At 43.5% G+C, this 25,764-nt stretch overlaps 3 protein-coding genes across 12 annotated transcripts in view; 1 reads left to right on the top strand and 2 right to left on the bottom strand.

Moving 5' to 3' along the window:
* Window positions 1-10,577, bottom strand: part of CTNND1 (catenin delta 1) — a 46,994-nt gene extending 36,417 nt beyond the window's left edge. For 5 of the 10 annotated variants that reach the window (XM_019414437.2, XM_019414444.2, XM_019414443.2 and 2 more), the window contains exon 1: window positions 10,322-10,576. The gene's annotated coding sequence lies outside the window, so the exon portion shown is untranslated. Of the gene's footprint in view, window positions 1-9,695; window positions 9,765-10,321 lie in introns of all 10 variants that reach the window. The other 5 variants (XM_019414445.2, XM_019414440.2, XM_019414442.2 and 2 more) reach the window with 3 other exon arrangements.
* Window positions 10,578-17,956: 7,379 nt separating this feature from the next.
* BTBD18 (BTB domain containing 18) lies at window positions 17,957-24,064 on the top strand. Its single transcript, XM_019414448.2, has 2 exons — window positions 17,957-18,570; window positions 21,411-24,064. Exons 1-2 carry the CDS (start codon window positions 18,447-18,449, stop codon window positions 23,474-23,476), a joined length of 2,190 nt encoding a protein of 729 aa, XP_019269993.2. The 5' UTR covers window positions 17,957-18,446; the 3' UTR covers window positions 23,477-24,064.
* A 162-nt stretch (window positions 24,065-24,226) lies between these two features.
* Window positions 24,227-25,725, bottom strand: SELENOH (selenoprotein H). Its single transcript, XM_019414453.2, has 4 exons — window positions 25,438-25,725; window positions 25,211-25,356; window positions 24,945-25,075; window positions 24,227-24,406 (listed from the first exon to the last, which is right to left on the bottom strand). Exons 1-3 carry the CDS (start codon window positions 25,557-25,559, stop codon window positions 24,975-24,977), a joined length of 369 nt encoding a protein of 122 aa, XP_019269998.1. The 5' UTR covers window positions 25,560-25,725; the 3' UTR covers window positions 24,227-24,406; window positions 24,945-24,974.
* Between the last annotated feature and the right edge of the window lie 39 nt (window positions 25,726-25,764).

Here is a 25,764-nt window from a genome sequence, read left to right on the forward strand (position 1 = left end):
CCTGGGTGGCTCAGTCAGTTGCGCTTCTGACTCTTGACTTCAGCTCAGGTCAGGATCTCACTGTTAGTGAGATGGAGTACACATTGGGCTCAGCACTGACAGCATGGAGCCTGCTTGGGATTCTCTCTCCGCCCCCTTCTCTCTCACTCAAAATAAATAAATGAACTTTTAAAAACTGATTTGGTTTAATTTTCCTCCAAGAAACAAAGAACTGTGCCAACATTTTCAAAGATTGGTTCCATATATCCCAAAAGAAGTCTAAAGTCGCATATCTAGCATTCATGACCCCAGATAATTCTAGCCCAGTTGACAATAGAACAGAAATAATCAGAAACTCTGGATTCAAATGTTATCTATGACATTTATTCAAGCAAGTGACTTTAACTTCTGGTTTGAGTAAGAGCAAGTGAGTAGCAAAATGTTTTTAGAAGAACCATAAAGAGAAATATTTCCACAGGAAGCATGTGTCACTAAAGATTTAGGAAAAAAGAATGCCACTAAAAAGCATACTTTCAAGACAACTACAAACATCTTTGAATGCTGAAGTAATACATATCAAGCAGTTATTTAAAGCGACTTCAAAATTTGGGGGATCTGTGATTGCCTAGAGTATTTCCTATGCAAGAGGATACAGTTACTTGACCAGAGAAGGGGATGGAAGGGAAATAAATGTTTCCTGATTGAGGTCATCTCCCAAGGATGATATTAAGTAACAGGATGACAACTAGGTATAATTAAAAAGAAGGACAGAGGGTAACCAGGTCAAGTTGCAGAGCTAAACTCCAAACTGAGAGAGAGGGAGACAGAGATTCTTTCACTGAAGGACAGACTAGCTAAACAAGATTATCGTGAGAGGGAAAGTTAGAATGGTGATTCAAGACACAAGTACTCTTGGTAATCAAATATCCTTTTACTTTCCCATGTGTGGTTGCCACAGAACATCGATCACTAAATAGTTGGTGCTTATTCCTCAATCCCACCAAAGTCAACCAGGCCAACCAGCTCAGTATATGCTTTAATAACCCTTAATGCTTAAACATACATATGGAAAAAGGGAAAACAGTTATCAGGGATGAATATCTCCTCCCATGAGCAAAACAGAAATATGAAAATGGTGACCTACAACAAGATCCCTGAAGCCATTAAATCCCAATGATCAGGGCTTTGGGGAAGCAGGGGCTTTTTGATCAAATGAACAAAGAGAAAAGCAACAGATAAGTGGGGCAGGCATATTTGGTCATAAACCAAAGCACAAATGTACTCAAAAAGAAACTGTACCAGATGTAAGGCTGTCACTTCTCCTGTTCATAGAAAATCGACTATGTAGATAAGAAGGTGGAGAAATACATCTCTAGGGAGGAAATTTTTGTCTCACTTCCCAAACGCATACAAGCTTATTCTAAGTAGCTGCCCTACTATTATATTCTCCAAGACAAGGGTCATCAATCTATGCAAAATCTGCTACTCTGCAAATTATGTGCTGACTATACTCACATGGAACTTCTGCAATGGGACAAAGATAGAAGTTGGGTCAGGTATTGCCTCAACTCTTTACAAAGAACACACAAAAAATTGTTACCATTTGTTGTCCCTGTGGTCTGAAGAAGACTTTTTTTGTATTGTACAGTGCACGACAAGGTCCTAAATTAAATTGTCCCCTCTTCCCCACAACACATACCCATTGAACCTCTCTGAACAGATCTACTATTCCTCTCATCTTTCTTGCTCACTGGTAACAACCAACCTCAGGACCTTTACACATTCTACTCATATCTACATGACTTCACCCTAATATGTTTTAGGTCTCTCAAACATACCTTATTAAGTGAAGACTTCCCTGACCACTCTCAGTATACATTTAAAAACCTTACTTTACCCTTGTACTTCTTATTCACCACTCTGTATTCTGCTTTATTTTTTCCTCAATAGTATGAACACACTCTAGCATACTATACATTTACTTGCTTATTTATTATCCGTCTCTTCCAACTAGAAAGTAAACTCTGTGAGGTCTGATGTACTGTTATATTCCAGTGCATGGCATACAGCAGGTTCTCAAATTTCTTTTATTTAAAAAAAATTTTTTTTAATGTTTATTTTTGAGAGCACATGAGCAGAGGAGGGACAGAGAGACAGGGAGACAGAGAATCCGAAGCAGGCTCCATGCTGACAACAGAGCCCAATGTGGAGCTTGAACTCACAAACTGTGACATCATGACCTGAGTCGAAGTTGGATACTTAACCGACTGAGCCACCCAGGCTCCCCTCAAATTTCTTTTAAATGAATGAAGATGTTTCACTCTTCCAATGAAAACAAAAAGTTAAATTTTAGAAAAATAAACCAACTTTGTTCATTTTTCTTTCTATATTTTTTAAGAGTATACACTTAGGCACACAGAGGTTTATTCATATCTTGTTAGGAGACTTAAAAAGATACTCTTGTATTGTTACAACTAAATATTTGGAGTAAAGAAATCCTGCCCTTCCGCTGCCAAAAAAGTTTTTAGCAATAAAGTTCTATACCAAGAGGGTGACATATACATGTGCAAAGCAATTCACTCATTTTTTTTTTTAAATATTTTTTTTTTAGATTTTTTAAGGTAATCTTCACACCCAACATAAGGCTCAAACCTATAACCCTGAGATCGAGTCATGCAGCCCACCAACTGAGCCAGCCAGGCACCCCAACATTTTACTCTTTCAATTAATATGTTGGGCTATCTATTGTCTTCTGAGTCTTATGAATGGGTACAAAATAGATATTTTTTACATGCTCATGTAAGAGCTCATGTAAGGTAGTAAGATAGGATGGGACAAAGAAAGAATGCTGTCATGTTTTCTTAAAATAGAATTGCCTAAGAAGGCAATTTTTAAAAAGAAAAATAGGAAAGAGTAAAAAGATTCATCCTTACTGTTGGGAGCTCTCTTTTTCAAAGACCTGTGATGCTGCTTAATTCAGGAAACACACTTAATGACATTTTTGATTTCCATTTAATGTAACTATGTCCTAATTGTGATCTTAGGCCCATCAACTGGGGTCTCCTGTAGCCTAACCTGCAGATTTGGCTGACCTTCAGCAGGATAGACATTCAAATGGCCAACTCTGCCCTGGTTTACAACGTAGTCAATGGAGAGCAGAACAGAGAGGTTACAGAACCTCCCTTACTCCAGCAAAGAAACCGTGGAAACAAATCAGATTGGCACCAATTTTTCCTTTAAAACAGACTACTCTATTTTAAAAGTGTGCTGAATATACACAAGCTACTTTGTTTCAATGAGATTCACTTCACTTGCAAAGACATGGAAACTGTAGGTGCTTTGATAAAAGTATTGAAAAGTTGACCTAGTTTCTATAACAAGGTCTTATGTCCTCAACCATCAGAATATATTTTGGTTTCTTAAAATATAAGCTCCCTAAAACAAAAATCTTTTCACTCCGCAAAGCAATCTCTCAATGTGCTACTGCATTCCAATGCAGAACAACATGGGAAGCTACACACAAAACTATTAATTTACTCTTAGAAAAGTATGTATTTTTTTCGCTCTACTGCCAATAGAATGAAAGAGAGTAATTAATTGGTAAATGTGGATGGAATCTGAAAATCAAAAAGATAAAAACTAACCTGTTTAAGGTTTATGTATTTTTGAGAGAGACAGAGAGAGACAGAGCATGAGCAGGGGAGGGGCAGAGAGAGAGGGAGACAGAATCTGAGGCAGGCTCCAGGCTGTGAGCTGTCAGCACAGAGCCCGGCGTGGGGCTTGAACCTGTGCCGTGAACTGCGAGATCATGACCTGAGCCAATGTCAGATGCTTAACTGACTGAGCCACCCAGGCGCCCCAAAACTAATCTGCATCATTATAAGAGATCTTCTTGAATCACAATTTACCCTAATCTAGACCTAACTGAAAGAAACCAGAAGCAGTATCCTAATACCTGTACCTTTAGCATGAGTGTAGTTTATTCTATGATAAGAATCAGAAACTTCTTCCATATTAAGTGTTAGTGAGGCAAAGCAATGACCAAAAAGACTACCAACCTCAGGAGAAAAGACAGGGAACACCAGAGGTCAGGAAAGCAAATAAAAAGGAGAAAGTGTAGAGCAATCAGTGGAGGGAAATGTGGGTTTAAAGAAATGCAAAGAGTTGGGTGGGGAGCTATGATGGGAAGCTATGAAGTGCCAACAGAAATTAGTTAAAATACTATTCAGAACATCAGTTTCATGGGTCAGTTAGTATGAGGGGAAGGAAAACCTTCAGCCAGAAGAAACCTAGAAATTTCCAGGCAAGCCTGCCTCTGACAAATATACATTTCCCACAGGCCACAGTTTGGCTTTTCCGCATACAAAAGCAGACCTCTTTCTTAAGCACACTTCTCACAGGATGCATTCATGAACTCACAATTTCTACACACCCCAGTTTTACAAATGTCCATAAATAGGGGTTGAAAATAGAGAATGAATTTTCCTGAACATAAAAGGGGAATTTATTTGAAGAAAAAAGATAGTAAAAGCCTGCCTTTATTTCTATGGAGTTTTCTATACAACCATTCATAGCTGAATATTGTCCTACAAAATCCTGGTTGGCCAAAACTTCAAGGTAAACAATCTGGTCCAAAGTCAAAAATAATAAACCAACCAAAGCTTTTCCAGTCCAGTCTCTGAAAAATTAAAGAAAGTTTACCCTTGAATGCTAGAATTTTATCTCTTGTAGATAGAAAAGATGGGAGAAACCTTCTTTTCCCCTAATGTTTCCAAGTCTCTGAAGAAATTACCGTAAGATATTCAAGCTTTGCCACCTGTTTCTCTTCCCCCACTAATGCCTCACTTTACTTTATTAAAAGTTATCCATCCCTAAATTTTGGACAACCTTGCCCATATAACTCCCCAAACTTGTCTATTATTAGACACCATTTTTCCTGTTAAAAAAAGTTAGCTTGGGGTGCCTGGCTGGCTCAGTCGGTAGAGCATGCAAGATATCAGGGTTGTAAGTTCAAGCGCTACCTTGGGGGTAGAGATTACTTAAAATATCTTTAAAAAAAAGAGTTAGCTTACTCATCCAGGAAGCCCATTTATTCCATAATACAAACATCCATACCATAGAGTACCTTAAAGGGTATCTAGTCCAACAGACAAATGATGTTTGAATTCATTTAAAGCATCCATTCTAATAGCAAAAACTTACAAGGCATTACCATGAGCTGAGCACCATTCGATGAATTTTAGATATATTAAATCATTTAGGCATCACAACAATTCTATGAGATGGATTATGTTATTGTTTTCATTTTACTGACAGAGCCAAAGGCATAGAGTGACCAAACAATCTACCCACTATTGCAAGAGTTGAAATGGCAGAGCAAGAGTTGAACTCGGGTAGTCCAGCTCAGGGATCCATGCTCTTAACCACTATGCTACACTGCCTTGACTCTCCATATCTGTGGAACTCTCAGACTGGAAATTCCCTGTCCAGTCAGCATATCGATCAAAAAATACAGAAAAATAAAACATTCGTGGCAAAAGGTTAACTGTGGGTGTCTGGGTGACTAAAGGGTATACTGGAGTTCTTGTGCCATTCTTGCAACTTTCCTCTAAGTTCAACATTTTTTCAAAATTAAAAGTTGAGGGATGCCTGGGTGGCTCAGTCGGTTAAACTTCCGGCTCTTGGTTTCAGCTTGGGTCATAATCTCACGGTTCGTGAGTTCGAGTCCGGCATCAGGCTCTGTGCTGACAGTGCAGACAGATCCTGCTTAGGATTCTCTCTCTTCCTCTCTCTGCCCCTCCCCCAATTGTTCTGTCTCTCTCTCAAAAATAAATAAACTTAAAAAAAATTAAAAGTTCAAGGTTGCTTTTATCATGTAATGGGACATAGTTTGCCAAAGTGATGACCAAATTACCTGCTGGCCAGCAAAGAAGGCTTTAAGAAAAAACTCTGGATCCTTATAATGTCCCCACTAAATGTCTGATCTAAATTGCCCACGCCACTCCAGTCAGACTGAAGGACTCACTGCAGAGGAAGTGGCCCTAAAAATGGAGAACACTGTCCCTGAACCATAACAGTAACTGTGGGCTCCATTCTCAGTGCTTAATATTTAATAACCAATGACACTCAATTCCAAATAGAATGGAGTGCGGACATTTACTCCCCAAAATATATTATATAATATAACCAAATACAAATCAATCCATACCCTTATTTCCCCCTCGTTAGTTCTAACCAGAATATCAGTTCTCTCCTTACTATGTCCCTGCCAGGCCGTATTGATGCTCTCTATTGGAAACCTTGCAGTCAGCTGCATTTTCGGCAGAGCAATTCCTATTTTAGCTTTTCATGGCATTTTAATCCTTGTGCAATGGAAGAGAACATGAAATCACATACTGATAACCTAGGAATCATTCCTTTAGGCAGTTTCCTGTTACTATTGTTCTACATTACCCATGAAAATTAATTTGGGTTCTCTTAAACTCATACTTCCCAATACACTTGAACAAAATCTGAAGTTTCATAGCAGAAGCACTGACAAAAAAGTACAATGATATCCGAACATACTTTCTTTGGAACACTGATGTTCAAAACTATCATCCCAAGCTTTTTATGTTTTCATTAACTAGTATAAAAAACACTCAATTCTAACATGTCGGAAAGCAATACTTTCCTGCTGCTGCCCTAGTAAGTTCCAGGTAAGAAGTTCCTCTCCCCTAGATAGTGGCTATATTTAAGGTTTCAGTGGTTGAAGTTAATAGCCACCTAGATTATGAAATGTTATGATCCTTACTTTTTACACTACCCTTTACACTACTTTTTACACTACCCTGTCTGGAACCTGACAGCTCATCCAGAAAAGAGGTGTTTTATTTTTTTGATTAAAATGTTAAATCTTTGATTATTTCCAGAAACTTCATTTAAAAATGGGAGGTAGGAAATGTGTAAAAGGTTGAAACTACTGACTACAGCAGAAGCTTCTAAATTACACTGTGATTTTGTTAATCGAAGTTGTTCTGCTCCCCACCTCGACTTCCTTTCAGTCTTCCCCACAAAATCCCTCAGTGATTCCCATCAAATGCCTTATTTAACCAAGGCTTACTGACACTGCGATATATACTTGACACTAAAGCAGGTGCTAAGAGGACATAGAAGACAGTCTCACAGTCTAGAAGGAAAGACAAAAAGAAGTAGACAACTTTAACACAGTGTGATAAACATTATTTGAGCTACCGTTACAAGCCTCTCCCTGCAAGTTGCCAATATCATTCCAAACCACATGCCTGCAAATTCTCTAGAAGAAGAAATTTCACTGATAATCAAAGTTGGAGGCATTTCCGGTAAGTTCAAGAAGTCAGGATAGCAATAATAGGCATATGGGAAGATCCCAGTTTTAAAGACTGAGGTAATATCCATTCTAGCATATTCAGGTCCCTGTGGGGCTTATGGAAAATGGATTTTTTACATATATTATTCCAACATGCAGGGGGTTGGAATTCTAAGTGGGGGACTGGCACTCTGCAAAATTAAACACTCCTGCCTCTAGCAAGGGCTCATTTTAGTTCTGGCTCTTGTTTCTATTCTCTCTGGAGAATGGTAGTATATTAGTGGCTAAGTCCATGGACTTTGTAGTTAGTCAGAGGAGGGTTTAATGCTGGCCTTGGCCACTTACTGGCAGTGAGATTTTTCAGCAAACCTCACGGGCAGTGAGATTTTCAGCAAACCTCAGCTTCTCTGAGGCTCACAGTCCTTAAAAAACAACAACAAAAACAGTGGTGGGAAATTAAGTAAATAGTTTATGCAAAATGCTTAGCATGCAGTAAAAAAAAAAAAAAAAACAAGGGGGCGGGGAGAAAGGGCTGGAAGTAACAGGGGACCACTGGGTACTAAAATAGAAAGCAATAAATTATACAGAGCTAATCATTTTGTTATTCCAATTGAATAGTGATCTATGCTTAATTTATTTGCATCCGTCCTGTCTCACCCATCCCTAGAGAGCAACTACCTCATAAACCTAAGGCTGAATTGCAATTACTCCGAGCTTTTTTTTAAAAAAAATCTACAATAGTCCCAATTTTTATACTGAGAGAACATATCCTAGCCCCTGCGACTCTCCATAATTTGGAACCCTAAGAAAGGCAGTAGAACTCTAACCACCCAAAAGAGACACCCACCTGGAACACACAGACCATACCTTAGTCGTATAACAAAGAAACCAACAGTATATAGGAGTCAAACAAAAAAAGAAAAATCTGCACAACTCATACTTACTCGGCATTTTTTATCCCAAAACCACAATGAGGAGCAAAACAAAAAATTAAAGATTTACTTATTTGCACCCCTTATATTTCCTGAAAGAACTAGTAGGGGTGAGGTAAGAGACAAATCTTCCATCTTATCAACCAAAAGGCTCTATAGTACACACCAGTCAAAACAAAGCCTCAGTCGTGGAAATAAATATTCCTGGACGCTAGTTACTAGGATGCTCACTGCAGCTACACAAAGCCCAGTATTTAAAGCTGGACCCAAATCACCACCACTCAGTCATCCAGAACCTATTTTCAAACTGCCTTTGTACTCCTTCTTCAGATTCCCTCATCCCTCCCCCTAAAGGTTGAGTGGGAAACCGACACTCTGGCAGCAACATGACCAACCCTCCAAAGATCCACCAAGAAACCTCCCCTAGGCTGGAGTCAAGGCAGAGAAAACGTTTAATATTTTCCAAATTTTCTCTCAAGCAAGAAGTATAGTCGAACAGACTGTACACATTATCTTTTTTCTTTGTTGCTGCACTTGCTATAATTATGAGATCCAGACATCAAAATTTGACTGTAGCCCTCGCATAGATTAGATTAAAAGAAGGAACAAAGTTGTTTCTTCGGAAGCCACAACCTCACCAGGATGAAATCATCCTTCAAGAAATACTCTCATTCTGGAAAAGAAATTCAAGGAAGTGTTGTAGTCCAAAAAGAATGGGAGGGGGGCACGAAATCAGGGGACTATTAAAGATACATACCAGTTTAAAGCTAAAGGGCAGCTTATCTATTAAGGCCTATCTTGTTACAATCAGGGCAGTATCTATTCCAGCTCTAATTTTCAGACCGATGCGCATTTTCAAAGAGAGAAAGAAGAGAATACTCAGTTTTCAGCTCCTGATGAGTTGGCTATATAATTATCTAGAAACAGTATTTTTGGAAGAATGGATTTGCAAAAAGAAAAGACAAATCTTAAGATTAAGTATATGAAAGCAGTCACGGGCCTTCGGCTCGTACATATTTTTTATTTCATGGCAAATTAACCAAACCAAAAACTGACCTCCAAAAAACGACTTTCAGTTGAGTTAAAAAATAATTATTCCTGTTGTACTTTCTCAAATGCATTCTCAACACTAAAGTCTGCGTTAAATGTTTTCTCTTAACCTCACCTTATTTGATCCAAGGCCCTTTCAGAAGGCACAAATATTTCCAGGTGTGTTGCCACTTTATTCAGGTGAAGTTAAAAAGCATTAGAATTTCCTTATCCCTTTAAGCACATACACCAAACGTTATGGTACTTGCAAACTGAACATGTAACACCTCTACAAATCTTTGTCATCAAATGTAGTCTTAGGGAGAAAGAAATGGCAATTTGGTTAACATGGACCCATTTGTTTTCTTTTATAAAGCAAAGTAAGGAGGCTACGTCTCGCAGGAGAATGAGGCTCCCACCCACCGCACCTGGAAAAGTGAAAGAGGGATCCACCCAGGAACAGCAGGGCTGGAACTGAGCTGGGCCGTTCAAACTCTCTGGGGGAAAAAACACCACCATTTAAGCTGCAAAGCTCCCTACAACTTTCCACTTCCACAAATCTAATGATAAAGGGGGAGAAAAGTTTTGAAACATACGAAGAACCATCTGTATAACTAGCTTCCAACCCGGACAAATTCCTTTCCCAACCCACACGCAACATGCCAAAAAACCGAACTTTTGGTTTGGGCTCTGAAAATAGAAGTTTGTTAGCTGAACACCAGAAGAAAACATAAAATCAAACAACATACAAAAATGTAAATTTACATGTAAATGTAAATTTGCTCTCACCCCTCTGGATCTATTCGTCTCCCTATGTTAGAGAGAGCTTACAAGTTTGTTTCTGGGGCTTGAATATTTTACTTTTTAATCTAATAAAATACCAAAATTCCCCCAAAGTAAGTAGAAAGAAAAAATAACAATTGCTTAAAAGTCACCCGTCAGCACAGCAGAAGCTCTCGTTTTTAACTTCCCTCTGGTTACCGTAAGACAAAAATTCGACTTGGCTTATCCTCCTTCACCCGTCTGTACACACATTTTTTAAAAAGGCACACACCTCAAATGTGGACTTCTAAAAACCAGTCCTTTAAGAAAGAAACCCAAGGCTTCGTCAATGTGCTGAGAAAGACAAATCCAGCAGGGTACTTGATTTTTCGCCACTTCTTCCTCCTTTCAGGATCAGGATCTTTCCTGCTCTTCTTTCTCCCTCTCTCTCTCCCTCTCTCTCTCTCTCTCTCTCTCCTTTTTTTTTCTCTCAGATCCAACACCTAAAATGGAAGTTGCACCCAGCCAAAGGCTAGGGAGCCTGGGTGGTGACAAACTGATCTGGCAGCCCTACCCCCTCGCTTTCCTAAGTGATGTCAGCCCCTGAGAACTTCCAATAGGAGGCAGGCATAAATCAGGGAGCTGATTTTATCCAATAGGAAACTTTATTATAGGAAATTAAAAAAATAAAAAAGGAGAGAGGAGGAGAGAAAGAGACAGGGGGAAGTTTTATATATATATTTATATTTAAAGTGGAGACTACACAATCTCTGAGGAATTACTGCAGAGCTCCAGGGGGGGCCGAAGGAACAAGGGCTCCTTGGGATGGCACGCCTAAGCTCCAGTTCTCTTTGATGGTGGGGTTCTTGCTTCCTCTCCCTTCCTTTCCGGGTAGGGAAATAAGAGAAGAGCTGATTTGATTTGCCTGCTGCTATTTGGTTTGTTGCTTTCAACCCCAAAGCATTTTCCCAAAAGAAGACAGGAAGGGAAGGAGAGAAAAATCCTAGAAACAGGACCGCTATGTATTGATTGGATGGTAGGGAATATCTGAGGTAAACTCTCAATTTCGGTGTTTGCGTTTAACTGCATTATAGCTAAGGAGAAAAAAAATAGATGTTGGACTTGTTAACAGTTTTTCGTGTCTATACTTTCAACTGGTAGGAGGCTGTATCCCACTGGGCTGTTAAAGAAAATCACTGTCTTCCCATTTGTCCCCGAATCAAAAAAATGTGGGTTTGAGGGGGAGAATAAATGGAATTCAGTAAGAAATATATTTAGAGGAGATAACAGCATGTGTAAGAAAAAGTCTCACTTTAAGAAAATTCAGTTTCTTTGTGCACTTCAAGCTTATGATGATCTAGTTCATACATTCTCTTTTTACATTTAACCCACATAAAGGATTATACAGGTATTCTTTTTCTGAGCTGCAAATGATCCTTAATATGCTCTTACACTGTTAGGCCATGAAGGACAGACATTGGATTTTTTTTTTTTTTTTTACATGTTTGACAAAGACTAGCATTTTATGGTCATTCAGTGGTTACTAAAGAAAAATGATAATGATGAATTGAAAATTTCCTTTTTTACTCTTACTGAAAAATCTGCCTATAGACTGCTGCCAAATGAATCTTCATAAAGTTTTCATAATCTAGAGTAATAGTTAAGAGCATAGGTGCTGCAGTCAGACTGCCTGGCTTCAAACCTTCCTTCCCTGCAAGCATACTTAAGTAAATGTATTCCTACGTGACCTTGAACAAATTATATAATCTCTCAGAGCCTCTGTTTCCTTAACTATAAAGAGGAGATAATAACTATATCTCTCACAGTACTGTTGTGAGAATCAAAACACATATAAAGTTCTTAAAGCAACATACAGTATACAATATAAACTCACTAAGAATGAGTTATTATTACCAGTATCTACCCTCTCCCAAAACCTTCAGTGGCTCACCATTGCCCGATAATAGCAAACAATGACAGAGCATCTATCATGTGAAAGGCACTTTGCACTCATTATCTCTGACTTCTAAAACACCACCATGGAGATAGTATTACCACCATTTCACAAATGAGGAAATCAAGGTTCAGCAAGCTGAAGAAACTTGCCTGAGTTCGTCTGGCTAAGAAGTGGTCCCCTCATTGATCTGACTCCAAAGCCCATGCTCTTTCCATCACCCTACACTGTGGTCAGGATAAAAGCCAAGTTCCTCATCTGCTTTCAAGGTGCCACGTTTACTCACTCAATACATTAAAGTCACCCTTAGTAACCATAATCTGACCTTTCCTTATCTATTTAAACTGGAATTCTACTCCTCAGCATGAATGTGCCCTTCTAATCAGGCAATCTAGTCATTATCCACCCCCTCATATCTGGTCTAAAGTGGCCAAAAAAGGATTTCTCTCAGAATGGCTAGAAGACCAAACAGGCATCACAGCACTTGTTTGATGGGCTTTAAACAAACTAACTAGATTGGGAAATTAATACATTAAACAGAGACATGCACGAACTTTAACCCTCATTATCTAGGAACCTTCTCTTACTATCTTATCACATCTTCTACTTCTCTTTCCATCTAGTATTCCTGGTCCTCCATAGCAAGTTCAAAAGCCAAAGATGACTGCCAAAGGAAAACAACCAGCACAAGAAATGTTCGTGGCTCTAGATCAGAGCCACATTTTAGAATATTCTATGTTTTTCTAGCGATGGATTGGTCTTGTTTCCTTCACATCGTCACTAAAAACTTGCAAGTATTTTGCCTTCCTTTAGTGTGTGTGTTTTCCTGTCTCCTTCACCAGAAGATGAGCTCCATGAAGACATGAATGGCATCTTTCTAGCTCATGGTGTACCCCAGAGCTCAGCCTAATGTCTCGTATTTAGCAACGGATGAGTGAGTGAATGAAGTCTCTTGGCTTACTAGTTATGTAATCCTGGGCAAGTCATTTTATAGTAACGAATTTGTAGATAACATTCGAAATAAAGTTATATACAAACCAAAAAAGATAACTCAGGGGATGCCTGAGTCAGTAAAGCATGAGACAGGCTCAGTCAGTAAAGCATGGGGCTCTTGATCTCAGGATCATGAGTTCAAGCCCACGTTGGGCAGAGAGCCCACTTAAAAAAAAAAAAAGATAATTTAGTGATGAAAAAGTTAAAATTTAAATTTATCTGAAATAGCTGTCTCCAAATAAAGCATCACAAGGATCAATACTCACTGAGGGATAAACTCTTTACAGTCAGGTGACCGAAAGCAAAAAGATGAGTTCCACTTGGATTATTCTTAGTCCCTACGGTGAGCCAGGTACCTTCTGGATGTCAAAGATAATGAGTAGACCAGTTTCCTGCTCTCAGAAAGCTTACATGCTAGTGGAGGGAGAGAGAAGATTAATAAATGTCAGATGTAACACTACGCAGAGATTTAAAACAGACTGATAGGGGCACCTGGGTGACTCAGTTGGTTAAGTGTCTGACTTTAGCTCAGATCATGATCTTGCAATCCAGGAGTTCAAGACCTGCAAGGGGCTCTGTGATGACACCTCAGAGCCTGGAGCCTGCTTCAGATTCTGTGTCTCCCTGTGTCTCTGCCTCTCCCCTGCTCATGTTCTGTCTCTCTCTCTCAAAAATGAATAAACATTAAAATTAAAAAAAAAAGAAAAAAGACTGATAATAATGACTCGTGGCTTATTCTACCCTGGATGTCAGGGACAAACTCTTCAGAGAGTTTGACATTTAAGTTGAAATCTTTAAGTTGAAATCTGAAGAAGCAGCTAATCATAAGAACATAGGAGCATTGGTAACTACTAATGCCAAAGTCCTCAAGTGTGAGGCTGAAACATGCTGAATCCAGCAGTGTGTCGAAATGAGGAGGGAGTGATAAGAATATGAAAGAGTCTACAGGTTAGAGAAAGGAGTTTGATTTCATTCTTTGTTTAAAATGTTTATTTATTTATTTTGAGAAAGAGAGAAAGTGCTCACGCACACAAGTGGGGGAGGGGCAGAGAGGGAAGGAGGGAGAGAATCCCTAGCAGGCCCCACACTGTCAGTGCAGAGCCCAACGCGGGACTCCATCCCATGAGCCAGGAGATCAGGACCTGTACCAAAATCAATATTCGGATGTCTAACTGACTGAGCCACCCAGGTGCCCCTTGATTTTATTCCTAGGTAGAGGAAAGCCTGTGAGGGTTTTCAACAGCAGAATGACATAATCTAACTCAGATTTTGAAAAGATCTGGCTGTTTATGTGTCAAATGGATTACAGAGGGGGTACGGGTGAAAGCAAGGAAATTAGTTTGAAGGTCAAGTTGCAGTAATACAAAGCGGACTAAAGTAGTAACAGTGAAAACAGGGAGAAGTTAATGGATTGAGGATATGTTTAGAGATACAAGGTTGTTTTTTATTGCGGAGCTTTTTCTTTTTTTTTTTTTTTTTTTCTTTCTTTCATTTGTTTTTACCGCATGGAGTATTACATTCAGTGTGCTCGGTTTCACAGCTCTCAAAGTTTAACTCCCCCCACCCAAGCCACCAGCACTTACACACAAAGAAAAACAAGATACCATAAAACGTTGAAAGATTAGGGAAGAGCTAGGAAATAATACCGTGTTTAAAAAAGAAATATTAAAAACAAATAAGAAATATTAAAGTTATTATATAGGGCTGAGTTCTGTGCTGTGTTGACTCTACTTCTAAAATAGACTGAAACTATAAATGCCAAGGAGAAGAAATGAAAAAAAATTCAACTCCAAAAAAAACCAAAAAAACCCCCCTGGCTATCCATACAAAAGAAGACAAAATATTTTTACTCCTTTCTACCCTCTGGTGGCTACATATTACCATCAAAAGTTTGTCATTTTTGAAGCCCTGAGTAGGATGGCCATTTATCATTCCCTTTAGAAATTCTACTATCACTAGATTTAACTACAATGGTGTTGGATTTAAAAAGCAGAAACCAAGAAGGGAGTCCTCTCCAGTTCTTGAAAATTAATCTAATCCTAATAACAATAAATTCATGAGGAGGTATAATATTTATATTTTTCTTACAAGCCCACAGGATCACCTCTACTGGTACTCCAGCCACCTACTCAAGTCTTGATTCCACAGTAACAGATATCCTAAACAAGCATTGTTCTGCCTTCTCTTTTTTTTTTCTTTTTGCTTGCTTGTGTGTCCTCCTTCTGCTAAGTTTTATGTCCTTTCACGAACTGCTTCCTCTTCAAAATATAACTGCAACCTAAAATGTCTTCTGTTCCTTGATCTTTTTTCCGTCTTGAGAGCAGAGGTCTCAAACTAGGAAAATATTACCTGACTTGGAAATCCACCCCATCCCCCCATATTTGTCAACCTTCTCAAATCCTATAAAAAAACAAAAAAAAACAAAACAAAACAAACAAAACAACAACAAAAACCTTAAAAAAAATTTTTTTTAACGTTTATTTATTTTTCAGAGACAAAGAAAGACAGAGAGTGAGCAGGGGAGGGGCAGAGGGAGAGAGGGAGACATGGAATCCCAAGCAGGCTCCAGGCTCCGAGCTGTCCGCACAGAGCCCCACGCGGGGCTCGAACTCACAGCCGTATTTGAGCGCACCGTACTTTACTCACTTCTCTACACTGATCCTTTGCAGGTTCCCCGTGTCTTAAGCATCTTCGTGTCCTGTCTCCAGGTGGCCTCCGTGAAGGCTGCTCCGTTTTAATTCGCCGCACTCTGTCACCAATGGCTTTGGATTCAGCTGTCTTCACCTAGAGCTGGACATCGCGGGGCGTGGAAGTGAAGCCAGGCCCCAGGTCCTAACACACACACATGGGGGGGAACCGCTGTCCAGATTTATAACGTGGGCTGGCATTCTCTCTGAATGATTAATCTTGAAATCATTTGTTACATCACCCCTGAAAACAGCTGCTGCCAGTCAAGAGGTGCGCTAACTAATTCATCTCTGGAAGGCCACTGCAGGCCCCACCACACCCGAAGTTCCGTAACGCCCTTGGTCCCACCAGTTTCTAGTGGAGCGGGATCCGTGAAAACCGGATTCCAGACACTAGCCCAACAGCCTTGTTCCCGAACATCCCTGGCCTAAGGAGCTATCAAGGTTAGAAAGATCTGATCAAGGTGCGAGGAGAGCCATCCAGAGGCTTTTTCCTCCGAGACGCCTTCCTCAGCGGGGCCTGGGCCCCTTCAGCGTCTTCAAAGGGAAGACGGAGGTGTCCTTCAACCGCCTCGGAGGCTGCCCTACTGGGGAATCCTGACCCTGTCCTCCCTGTGATTTCGTCGAGTGCCGTGGGACAAGACGGCCTCCACAAGAAACCCTCCCGGGCGGGCCTTCCCACCTACCTCTTGCAGCCCGACCATCTTGGCTCGGCCCTCAAGTCCCTCGAGACGTAGCCTCCCGCCCAAAGCGCTCCTCTCCCTGTGATTGGCCGCCTGAGGAGCCTTCGGCCAATGGGGATGACGTATTCAGGCAGACGTCAGCCCGCGGGCTGGGGGAGGAGGAAGGACGTCGGGCCCCGCGACGCGCCGTGCGCGAGGGCCACAGCGCGAGGTGTGTGGCGCTGGCCGCGTGGCCTCAGGCCCTGGCTGTCACCACCTCCCGGTGCATGAGGGTGCCGGGCCCACAGCGGTACGAGGGCACCAGGGAGTGGCTGCAAAGCTCGTGTGGCCGGAGGTGGTGGTGAGGGCGAGCCCTGAATTCGGGCCTCCGGGAGCCTCACGCTCCATTCCCAGAAACCTTTGCGCCTAGAGGTCTCTCTTCAAAGGAGTTGGGCCGGGGCGCCCAGAGCGTGAGGGGCGCCCAGCCTTGCAGGGCCTGCTGTGAAGCCCTGCTTTTCCCGCCAACCCCGATTCCTTGCTTCTGGACGCGGAGCGGAACCCCCTCGGGCCGTGGGCCCACCTGTGCCGCTCTGCTAACCCTCCCCGCGCAAGGCTCGACTTTGGGAGGAAGCAAGGCAGGCTGGACAGAGGACCCGAGCACCAAGAGGACGCCAAGAGCAACTTCTGCAGAGCTATTCCAGGTCGGGTCTGGGGGCCAGGCGGGGGGCTTGGTGGCTCGGGAAGCTTCCCCAGAGCCTATGTTTGGGACCTTGCAAGAGCTGCCATCCTCCGCTCCTTTCAGCTCTCCGGCTGAAATCGGCATGGAGCCGACCCTTTCTGAATTCACCTTTCCGTCCCCTTCTTTCCTGATAGTTTGACGGGAACCGTTCAGAGCCGTCGGTGCCACCTGACAGAAAACTGCATGCCAGGAAAGGAACGCCAGCTGTGCAGTGAGTGTGGGGGTTTCAGTGCAAAAAGCTGGACATGGAGTGAGCCTGAAGTCAGAATAGCCAGCTTGTTTCGGGAAGGGAAGGATGCTTAATTATCCTTGCTCCGTTGTTAGCCAGGTGATTAACCAGACTGACAAACCGAACGGCCAAATCCTTTGCCAGTTTCCAGGCCGCGTGAGGCTCGCTTTGGTCAAGAACATCTGAAGCAAGGGTGGCAACGTCCTTATTTCTTTCTGTGAGAGACCTTCCCACGGAGTCCAGCACCTGCTTTTCTTTACTGTGCACCCTCTGCTGGTTAGTGTGATAGAGTGAGCTCAAAGAAAAGAAGGTTGTGTACAACCTCCTAGAGAATTTTATGTTCTATATTGTTTCTTTAAAAGTGTTAAATTGGGGATTATACCCATGGAACTCAGAAGTGTGGTGCTCGGGAAGAATAGGAGTTGTCAGCACTATTGGTGTTGAGTCTCAGTGGTAACGTGAATGAAGAAGGTTTAAGCATAATGGTAATAGCTACTTTTTTTTTTTTTTTTTTTTTTTTTTTTTTAAGTTTATCTGTTTCTTTTGAAAAAGAGAGAGAACAGGGGCAGGGCAGACAGAATCTCAAGCAGGCTCTGCACTGTCAGCACAGAGCCCGACACGAAGCTCAAACTCACAAACCATGAACCGAAATCAAGAGTCAGATGCTTAACCAACTGAGCCACCCAGGTGCCCCAACCACAGCTACCGTTTTGGAAGTGATAGTTATTATGTGCCAGGCACTCACAGTACTAAGCAATTTTACCTGCATTGACTCATTTAACCTGTAAAACAGCCTTACCAGGTAAGTACTATTATCATTACCATTTCATAGATGAGAAAAGTGAGGCTCAGAAAAGTTAGGTCAATTGCCTGAGATTATACAGCTAGGCTAATACATAACAGAACTAAGATTCAAATGTGCACATGCTTCTGAGCTCCTACATGTAACCACTATGAAATTCTTTCTTGAGATACCCTTGGCACAATTTCTGGGCTTCTGGTAACTCGACTCACGGCTATTCTCTCTCACTTTCAAAATTTCCTTGTCATTTCAAAGACAAAAAGCAAATTAGGTGCAGCCATTCCTCTGAAATGTACTATCTCGTCCACAGGAATCCGATCTGTGAAAACGTAGGTTTGTTAAGAGACCAACATGTGCTCTCCTGCCAGTTCCAAAATCCTATATAGGAATCCCCGGTTTCTGCGGTTGGCTTTTGTGCAGCTTCATCACCAGCAACAGAGCGGTGTGTTCTGCGATGTCCTTCTACAGGCGGAAGGTAAGAGACTGGTGGGGACCCGCTTGAGAAGCCACTCACTGTAGGATACTCACGATGGAATAAGATAAAATGAGTTCAGGGCCAGGGAGTAGAGCACAAAACCAAGAAAAGGTATTATCATCACCTTTGAGTATTGTACATTATTTGGTAAAGAGCTGTTTCGAGGACAGTTGGCTGTTTTCAAGAGTGAATAGGAGACTGTGCTCTTTTTCTTTTAAATTGTGAAACTAATTGTAAAGTTTAGTAAGCCTAGAAATTCTGTAAAAGATGGATAATATTGTAAGAGGATGATTGTGAAGATGGAGTTAACATACACACAGTGCTCAGAACGGCGTTCTTCATGAATTGAGCACAATGTAAGTGTTAAATAATACTATTACTTATTTTCCCATTTTCTCGTCAAGCTGCTGCTTTACTTTTCTCATCTTCAAATTGGTGGGTTTTGTTGTTTGTTGTTAGACCTAAAAATAGTTAATTTCCACTCCTTCCCTTTACACTTACAATGGTCGAGCAGCATGAAGTAGAGCCTGGAATCATGTAGAAGGCCCAACACTAGGAATCAGAGTCTTAGTTGTTTTTTTTTTAAGTCTTAGTTTTGTTACTCAGTAACAAAGTGACAAATGGGCAAGTAAGTCCCACTCGTCTCTCCGGAGCTCAGTTTCTTCATTTATAAAAAAGGATTATGACAACCAACATTGTGTAGCACTCTACAGTTTGCAGAGTACATCCAGTATAGTGTCTCATCTGATTCTTAAGACAGCCTTATGAGGTAAAATATTATGTGGTTCCAATCTTAAAGATGAGCGAATCAAGGCCTAGAGAGTTAAGCGACTTGCCTGTTGGTTCTCTTAGTAAGCACAGAATTGGGATTCATTCCTTAACTCCTAATAAAAAACACAATTGCCTGTTGTATACTAGAACAGTGTACTAGCATGGGCATATAGTATATATGAAGATAAAGTCCCCCTTTGTACGAAAATCATGTAAAGGGGAGACCTTCGGATAACCAGTGCATCCAAGTAACTGTGCAGTATAGGAGTAAGTAAAGGATGATGGAGGAGCACAAGAGAGGGGTACCTTCCCAGACTTGAGGTTCGGGGACAGGGGTTAGGGAGATTTTCTTGGAGAAAATAACCCCTTAGCTGAGATCTGGAAGACAAACAAGTAGAAGGAAGTGAGGAAAGATTTCCCCAGGCATGGAGAACAGCATGTACATAGATGTGACCAGGGATTTGCGAGTGGTTCACTATGGCTAGAGTGCAGACTGCAAGTGTATTGATCAGAGATATGGCTAGAGAATTAGCAATGTAAGGTCTGAAGTGTTATGCAAAGGAAGCAAGTCTTGTCTTCAGAACATTGGGAAACGTATTCATCGGTTTTCAGAAGAAGGTCATGATCATGTAAAAGGCCCAAGCTTTAGAAATAACACTTGGGCTGCATGAGAAGAATTATTGGATTGTTGTTGAGCCCAGATAGAGGGCTATTTTGGAATCCAAGAGAAGGAATGGTGGCCTAAACTAAGGCATTGAGAATAGAAATGTATGGTTTATAATCAGAAAGAATTTACAAAACTTGCTGCAGTTAAGGGCATAGGCTCTGTAGCCAAATTCCCTGGATTCAGATCCTCTCCCTGTGACTTGCTAACCATGTAATTGTGGTGGGCGTATTACTTAGCTCTGCCACAGTTTACTCATCTGTAAGAACAACTGCTTCACAGGATTTCAGTGAAGATCGAATAAATGAATACTGGTAAAACCCTTACTTAGTACATTATATGGCATGCAAGAAGGACTCAAGAAATAGTCGCTTTTTTAACAAAATTAATGTTCGGGGGAGCCCGGCTGGCTCAGTCAGTAGGGCATGTGGCTCTTGATCTCAGGGTTGTAAATTCAAGCCCCATGTTGGGAGTAGAGATTACTAAAATATATGTATGTATCTATATATCTATGTATATCTCTCTATACAGAGATATATTTAAAATAAATAAAAATAAATTTAATATGTTTGATTAGATACAATGAGTAAAGGAGAACAAAGACTTCTAGTTTTCAGGCTTGGGAGTAAAGTGCATACTTATTTTGAAGTAAGAAATGGGAGGTTTTGGGGTTGAGGAATGGAGTTCACCTTCTAGAAAGGTTGATGCAGGTTATGGCATGTTCAGTGTCTTGGGAAAGGTATCTAGGCAGAGGTAGGACCTGGGAGTCAGCATCAAGCCTTTGGAAACTGAAGTCATGAGAGATACCAACTAAGATTGACAGGGAAGTGCCCATAAAGAAGGTGGCTCACGATAGACAACTGCCTGGTAGGCAGTGCCTAAGAGGTCGGGAGAGAGATGAACCCTGTTTATATGCATCCAAAGCTCATATTCTGTTAGACCACAAGCAGCTTCTGTAAAAAATTTTAAATTCTTGTGAGTCAAAAATTTGATGCCCTCCTTTGTGTGAAGCAGTGGGTATTTCTTAGCGAACAAGATAGATATGGTCTCTGTCCTCAGAGTTCCACTTTAGTGAAGGAGATGGACGGTTCTAACACTGAGACCTAAGTGCTCTGATAGCTAGAGTACCTCTCTGTGCCCAGGAGCAGCTAACCTAGACTGGAAGTGGGGTGGGGAAAGGCTTTCTGGAAGAAGTGATGTCTAAACTAGATTTTGAAGGATAAAAAGTGAGTTAGCTAGGTAATGTCAGAAGGTTCCAGACAAACAGAAGGAACAGACTTCTCCTATTTGAACTTCCACGGAAGGAAGTTGAGAGGAGCAGCACGTTGGGGTAGTAAAGACTCTGCTTAGCCTGTGAACATGCCAGTTTGCAGGAAATAACAAAAGTGTTTGGATTTCCTTCCAGGTGAGGCAGTTCCAGCCCATTGCTGCATCCTGTCAGCCTGCAGCCCCTTCTTCACAGAGCGCCTGCAGCGGGAGAGGCCAGCTCAGGGTCGGAAGGTGGTCCTGGAGTTGGGGGGCTTGAAGATCAGGACACTCAGGAAGCTGGTGGACTTCTTGTATACCTCAGAGATGGAAGTATCTCGAGAAGAAGCCCAGGATGTGCTTTCTGCTGCCCGTCAGCTCCGTGTCTCTGAGCTAGAATCCCTTCAGTTAGAGGGTGGGAAGTTGGTGAAGGCCCCCCCGGGCCGAAGACTGAACCGGGAGTGCTTACAACCTCCAAGTCCTGCACCAATCTCTGCCAGGGTGCTGGCATCCACCCGCCGCCCTCGGACTCCACTGCCTGTGACCCAGACTCCTTGTCCTCTTGGACTAGTGAGATTGAAGTCCTTGGGAAAGGAGGAGGGGCCCCTGGAGAAAAGCAACCAACAGAACACAGAGAACTCGTCTGGCAATCTTCTGCTCAAGAGGAAGGCCAGAGCTTGCCCAACTCCACAAGAAAAAAGCTCTTCACCATCAAGCCACAGTCAGGGACCTAAAGAGAACAAGAGCAACTCTGCCCTTGCTCCTACAGCAGTTTCCCCGCCTGGTATGTACCCCTCTGTGGATGAGCGACTATTGCCCAGAAAGATCAGGCTGAGTCGCTCAAAACCATCTCCTGATGTCTGTACATCCAAGCCTTCCAGCACTGTGAGTGGACCCAGCTCAGTACCGACAGCCCCTGGCCGGCGTCTTTGGCGGCAGAAGAGTATAAATAAAGGACCAGAAGACAAGGAGAAGCCAAGGAGAGCTAGTCCTCTCCAAAGCATCCCAAGCCCATCTGGTCTTGGAAACACAGGTGGGAACAAGAAGCGGAGCCCTGAAGTCAGGGCACCAAACTCAGACTCTGCAGAGGAGGGGCAGGTTGGAAGGGTGAAACTTCGGAAGATTGTCAACGGGACGTGCTGGGAGGTGGTACAAGAGCCTCCCCTCAAAAACTCTCAAGAGAGCCCTCAGATCCCAGAACCTGAATGCTCCGAAGAGCCTGCAGGGACGCAGCCATCCTCCGTGAACCAGCAGGAAATGTTATCTGCCCGAGTAGATCTGTGTCAGGACTCCCCCGTGTGCTCCAGGCTACAAGATCTCCTGCTCTCTGCTAGCCACTCCCCAGACCACCCAGTGGCAAAGTCTGAGTTTGGGTCCAGTCCAGAGCCGGTAGGGAAGGAGCCCGGGTTGGATATGGACTGCAGAGAGCACTACGCGTTTGACACAGCCCTGCTGGGGCAGCCGTGCGAGGCTGAGGAGTACCGCATCACCAGTGCCGCTGCCACCAGTGAGCTGGAGGAGATCCTGGACTTCATGCTGTGTGGCTCAGACATTGAGCCCCGCACAGGGTCTCTGGAGAGTCCTGGAGCCGAGGGCTGCAGGACCCCTAATTATCACCTGGCAGATACAGGAAAGAACTGGATCGAAGGGGAGGAATGGTGTCTGCCAGACATGGAACTCTGGCCCAGGGAGCTCACAGGATTGGAAAAGGAACCTGTTGGGGAGAACAAAGAGCCAACAGAGCCCTTTAGCCCCCTTGTCATGCCCTCTGAGAACAAAGAGCCAGATGAGTCCCTCAGCCCCCTTGTCATGCCCTCTGAGGTGAGTGAAGAGGGGGTACTTTCAGTAGGAAGCCCTTGGACTCCGGATCTGGAAATTACCAGTTCCCAGCCACTGGATGGTCAGAGAGAGAAGCTTCTCCACATTGACTCTCTCGACGTTCCCCAAAGGTCCTATGAGGATCTCTCACCTCCCTGTTCAAACTGGATGGACGCTAGGCCGGAAGTGTCCCTAAGTATGGATGAGGTATTATACCCTGCTCCAGAGGCAGGCAAGGAGGAACTTGGCAACTCCGGATTGTTGGACCCACTTCCTGCCAGCTCGGAAGAGGAAGAGATTGATGTTGTGGACTGGACGTCAGAGGGGAGGCTGGTGCCCACGGGTATTCCTTCTGTGTGGCCCGACCCTTCCTCAGAGTCAGACACAGAGGTAGACATACTAACGTAGAACAGGTAGTGCAGGTTAGCGGCAGGGGGAGGGTGGGAAATGTTGACTAGCAAAAGGTGTATTGGTAGAGGCTAGCACGTGCCCTGTCCCCTTAGCAGGAGAGTCAGGCGTGCTCCCAGGTCTTGGTCGGTCCCTTCCTCTCCTCCCCAGGTTTTGGGAGCCAAGCAGAAGTAGTACCATGGGTACAGAATTATGAACCTGAACCATCTTATTTCTTTGTAATCTATTTTCCAGTTAGTGATAAACAAGTCAAACTATAAACTGTGTGGTCCCCAAATCTACTAGGTCATAAATAACCAACGCCAGGTATCCTAAGTCATAAGACCTCTAGTCACTGCTAGTTTAATAATAAATCAGAAAAAAACACCCTCTGAAACAAAGCGTTTCAGAAGGTTCGAAACAGTGCTGGGGTGGGACAACTGGGTAAGAGTGACAGGACATTTTCCAGTACCTACTGTGGGGCTTATTCAATCCATTATTGAAGTTCTAGTCAAACCTCTGCAGGGGCCAAAAAGATAGAACTCCCATCATCACTTCCAAGAAGTGAGTTAAAAAGAAATACATGCTTTTAAAAAAAATAAATTTACTTTTTTCCCATAGTTTTTGCAAGTATTTCACACGCTGTGCCAGACAGCCTAGGAGCTCCAGGATAATTGGTGACCTTAGAATATGAAAAACAGAAAGGGAGCCAATACCACAAAAGGCTGAGCTCTGTCCATCTAATACCATAACATCAAGTTATTACTCAAATACTTTGTTTCAATTTTTATTAGGCAAACCAAATCCAAGAACTTTTCAGTGCCTTACTAGAGGGCTGCCTCACAACTGAACCATCATTTCTGGAGGGGAAGAAACCAGGGCTTCAGGCACATGACTGAAGTTTGGCCATGTCCCGTCATAAATGCTCCAAACGTCACCAGGGACCGAAGGCTGTGAACGTGAGAAGGGAAAAAAGGGTTAGAGAAGGGGCCCAGGCAATCCTAAAGCCTGAGAAAGATGTGCCCCCCACCCTGGAGCCCACAAACCCAGGAGAGTTCAAGGATTGCATCCTACCGCCGCATTTCACTCAGCTCATCAGTCAGCTGTCAGTGCCTGACAACATGCAGGAGCATTAGGGATAAAAAAACCAGTCAGATCCTTGGGGCCAGGAGTGACAGTACAGTGGTTCTCCCACGGGATCAAGAGAAGGACAACCGCATCTTCCAAGGGCACAAATTGCATTTCTATAGGGTCATTTACATTACCATCAGCATCCTACGACTTAGCTCAAGGACAGTGAAACGTGCAGTTTAGCCAAAAGCACACTGATAAGAAACAATTTTATTGCCGACTTCTAGCTTTCCTACCAGTAATAAGGGGACATCCTGAGAGCAAGAAGAGTTACGAGCGGTAGATCTCGTGTGATATGGGGTAGAGGGAGGGCTGCTTCGCAAATAGCCACAATCCACCCCTCCCGCCCCCTTCAAACCTCAGCGTGAGGACTTCTGCTCAAAACACCCTACGAGAGGTACTTCTTCAGCTCCTTCACCACCTCTTGAGGCTCAGGGAACTTGAGTTTGCGTGGGGGCCCCTTCTTAATCCCAGTCCAGAGCTCCACACCTGGGAAAAGACCGAGAGCGAAGTCACTTCGTCATGCACCAGCCTCTCCCCCCCCCCCCCCCCCCCACATCCCGAGGTGCCGGCGGTCTGAGACCGGCGCTTCCCGCCTGCCCCCGGTCCCGGGCGCCCACTCACTGCTGCCGTCTGGGCGCAGCAGCGTCACCTCGAAGCTGCCCCTCCGAGGCCTGGCAGGATTCACTTCCACCGGAAGCTCCGGGGTGTCCAGGCGCAGCGCCTGGCTCAGGGCCGCGGCGTTGCGCCCGTAGACGCGTCAGCTCGTGCTAGGGAGAGGCGGGGAAGCTCAGAGGCCGGGGCCTCGGTGTGCCCTGGCCCGCCTCCCCGTGCCTCTCCAGGCCCCTCACCAATGCTCGATCACGACGGTCGCCTCCTCCACTCTCTTCCGGTCGCCCGCCGGCTTCTCCCGCTTCCCCGCCGCCGCGACCACCTCCGCTTCGGCCTTCCGCTTCCTGCCGCGGGAAGCCATGGAGCCGGGAGCCGGGCCGACCTGGGGGGAATAGGGTGGAGACTCGGACACCGAGGGGGCGAGGACTCCGGCCGCCGCCGCTCGAGCCCCAAACCACAGACCAGAAAACCCGCCGCCAGGCCCAAGCCCCTCCCTCGCTGCGGAAAGCGTGGCCGGGGCGCACACGTGGCCTGGAGGCGGGCTCTCTGGGCACAACCACTCAGCC

Source organism: Panthera pardus, unplaced genomic scaffold (assembly GCF_024362965.1).
Source record: "Panthera pardus isolate Hobbes unplaced genomic scaffold, ASM2436296v1 HiC_scaffold_12, whole genome shotgun sequence".
Classification (NCBI taxonomy): Eukaryota; Metazoa; Chordata; class Mammalia; order Carnivora; family Felidae; genus Panthera; species Panthera pardus.

Bases quoted from the DNA above. Each gene is read 5' to 3' on its own strand.
- BTBD18 (XM_019414448.2), top strand. From the start codon at position 18,447: ATGTGCTCTCCTGCCAGTTCCAAAATCCTATATAGGAATCCCCGGTTT. The intron at 18,571-21,410 runs GTAAGAGACTGG...ATTTCCTTCCAG, and splicing joins TGTCCTTCTACAGGCGGAAG to GTGAGGCAGTTCCAGCCCAT.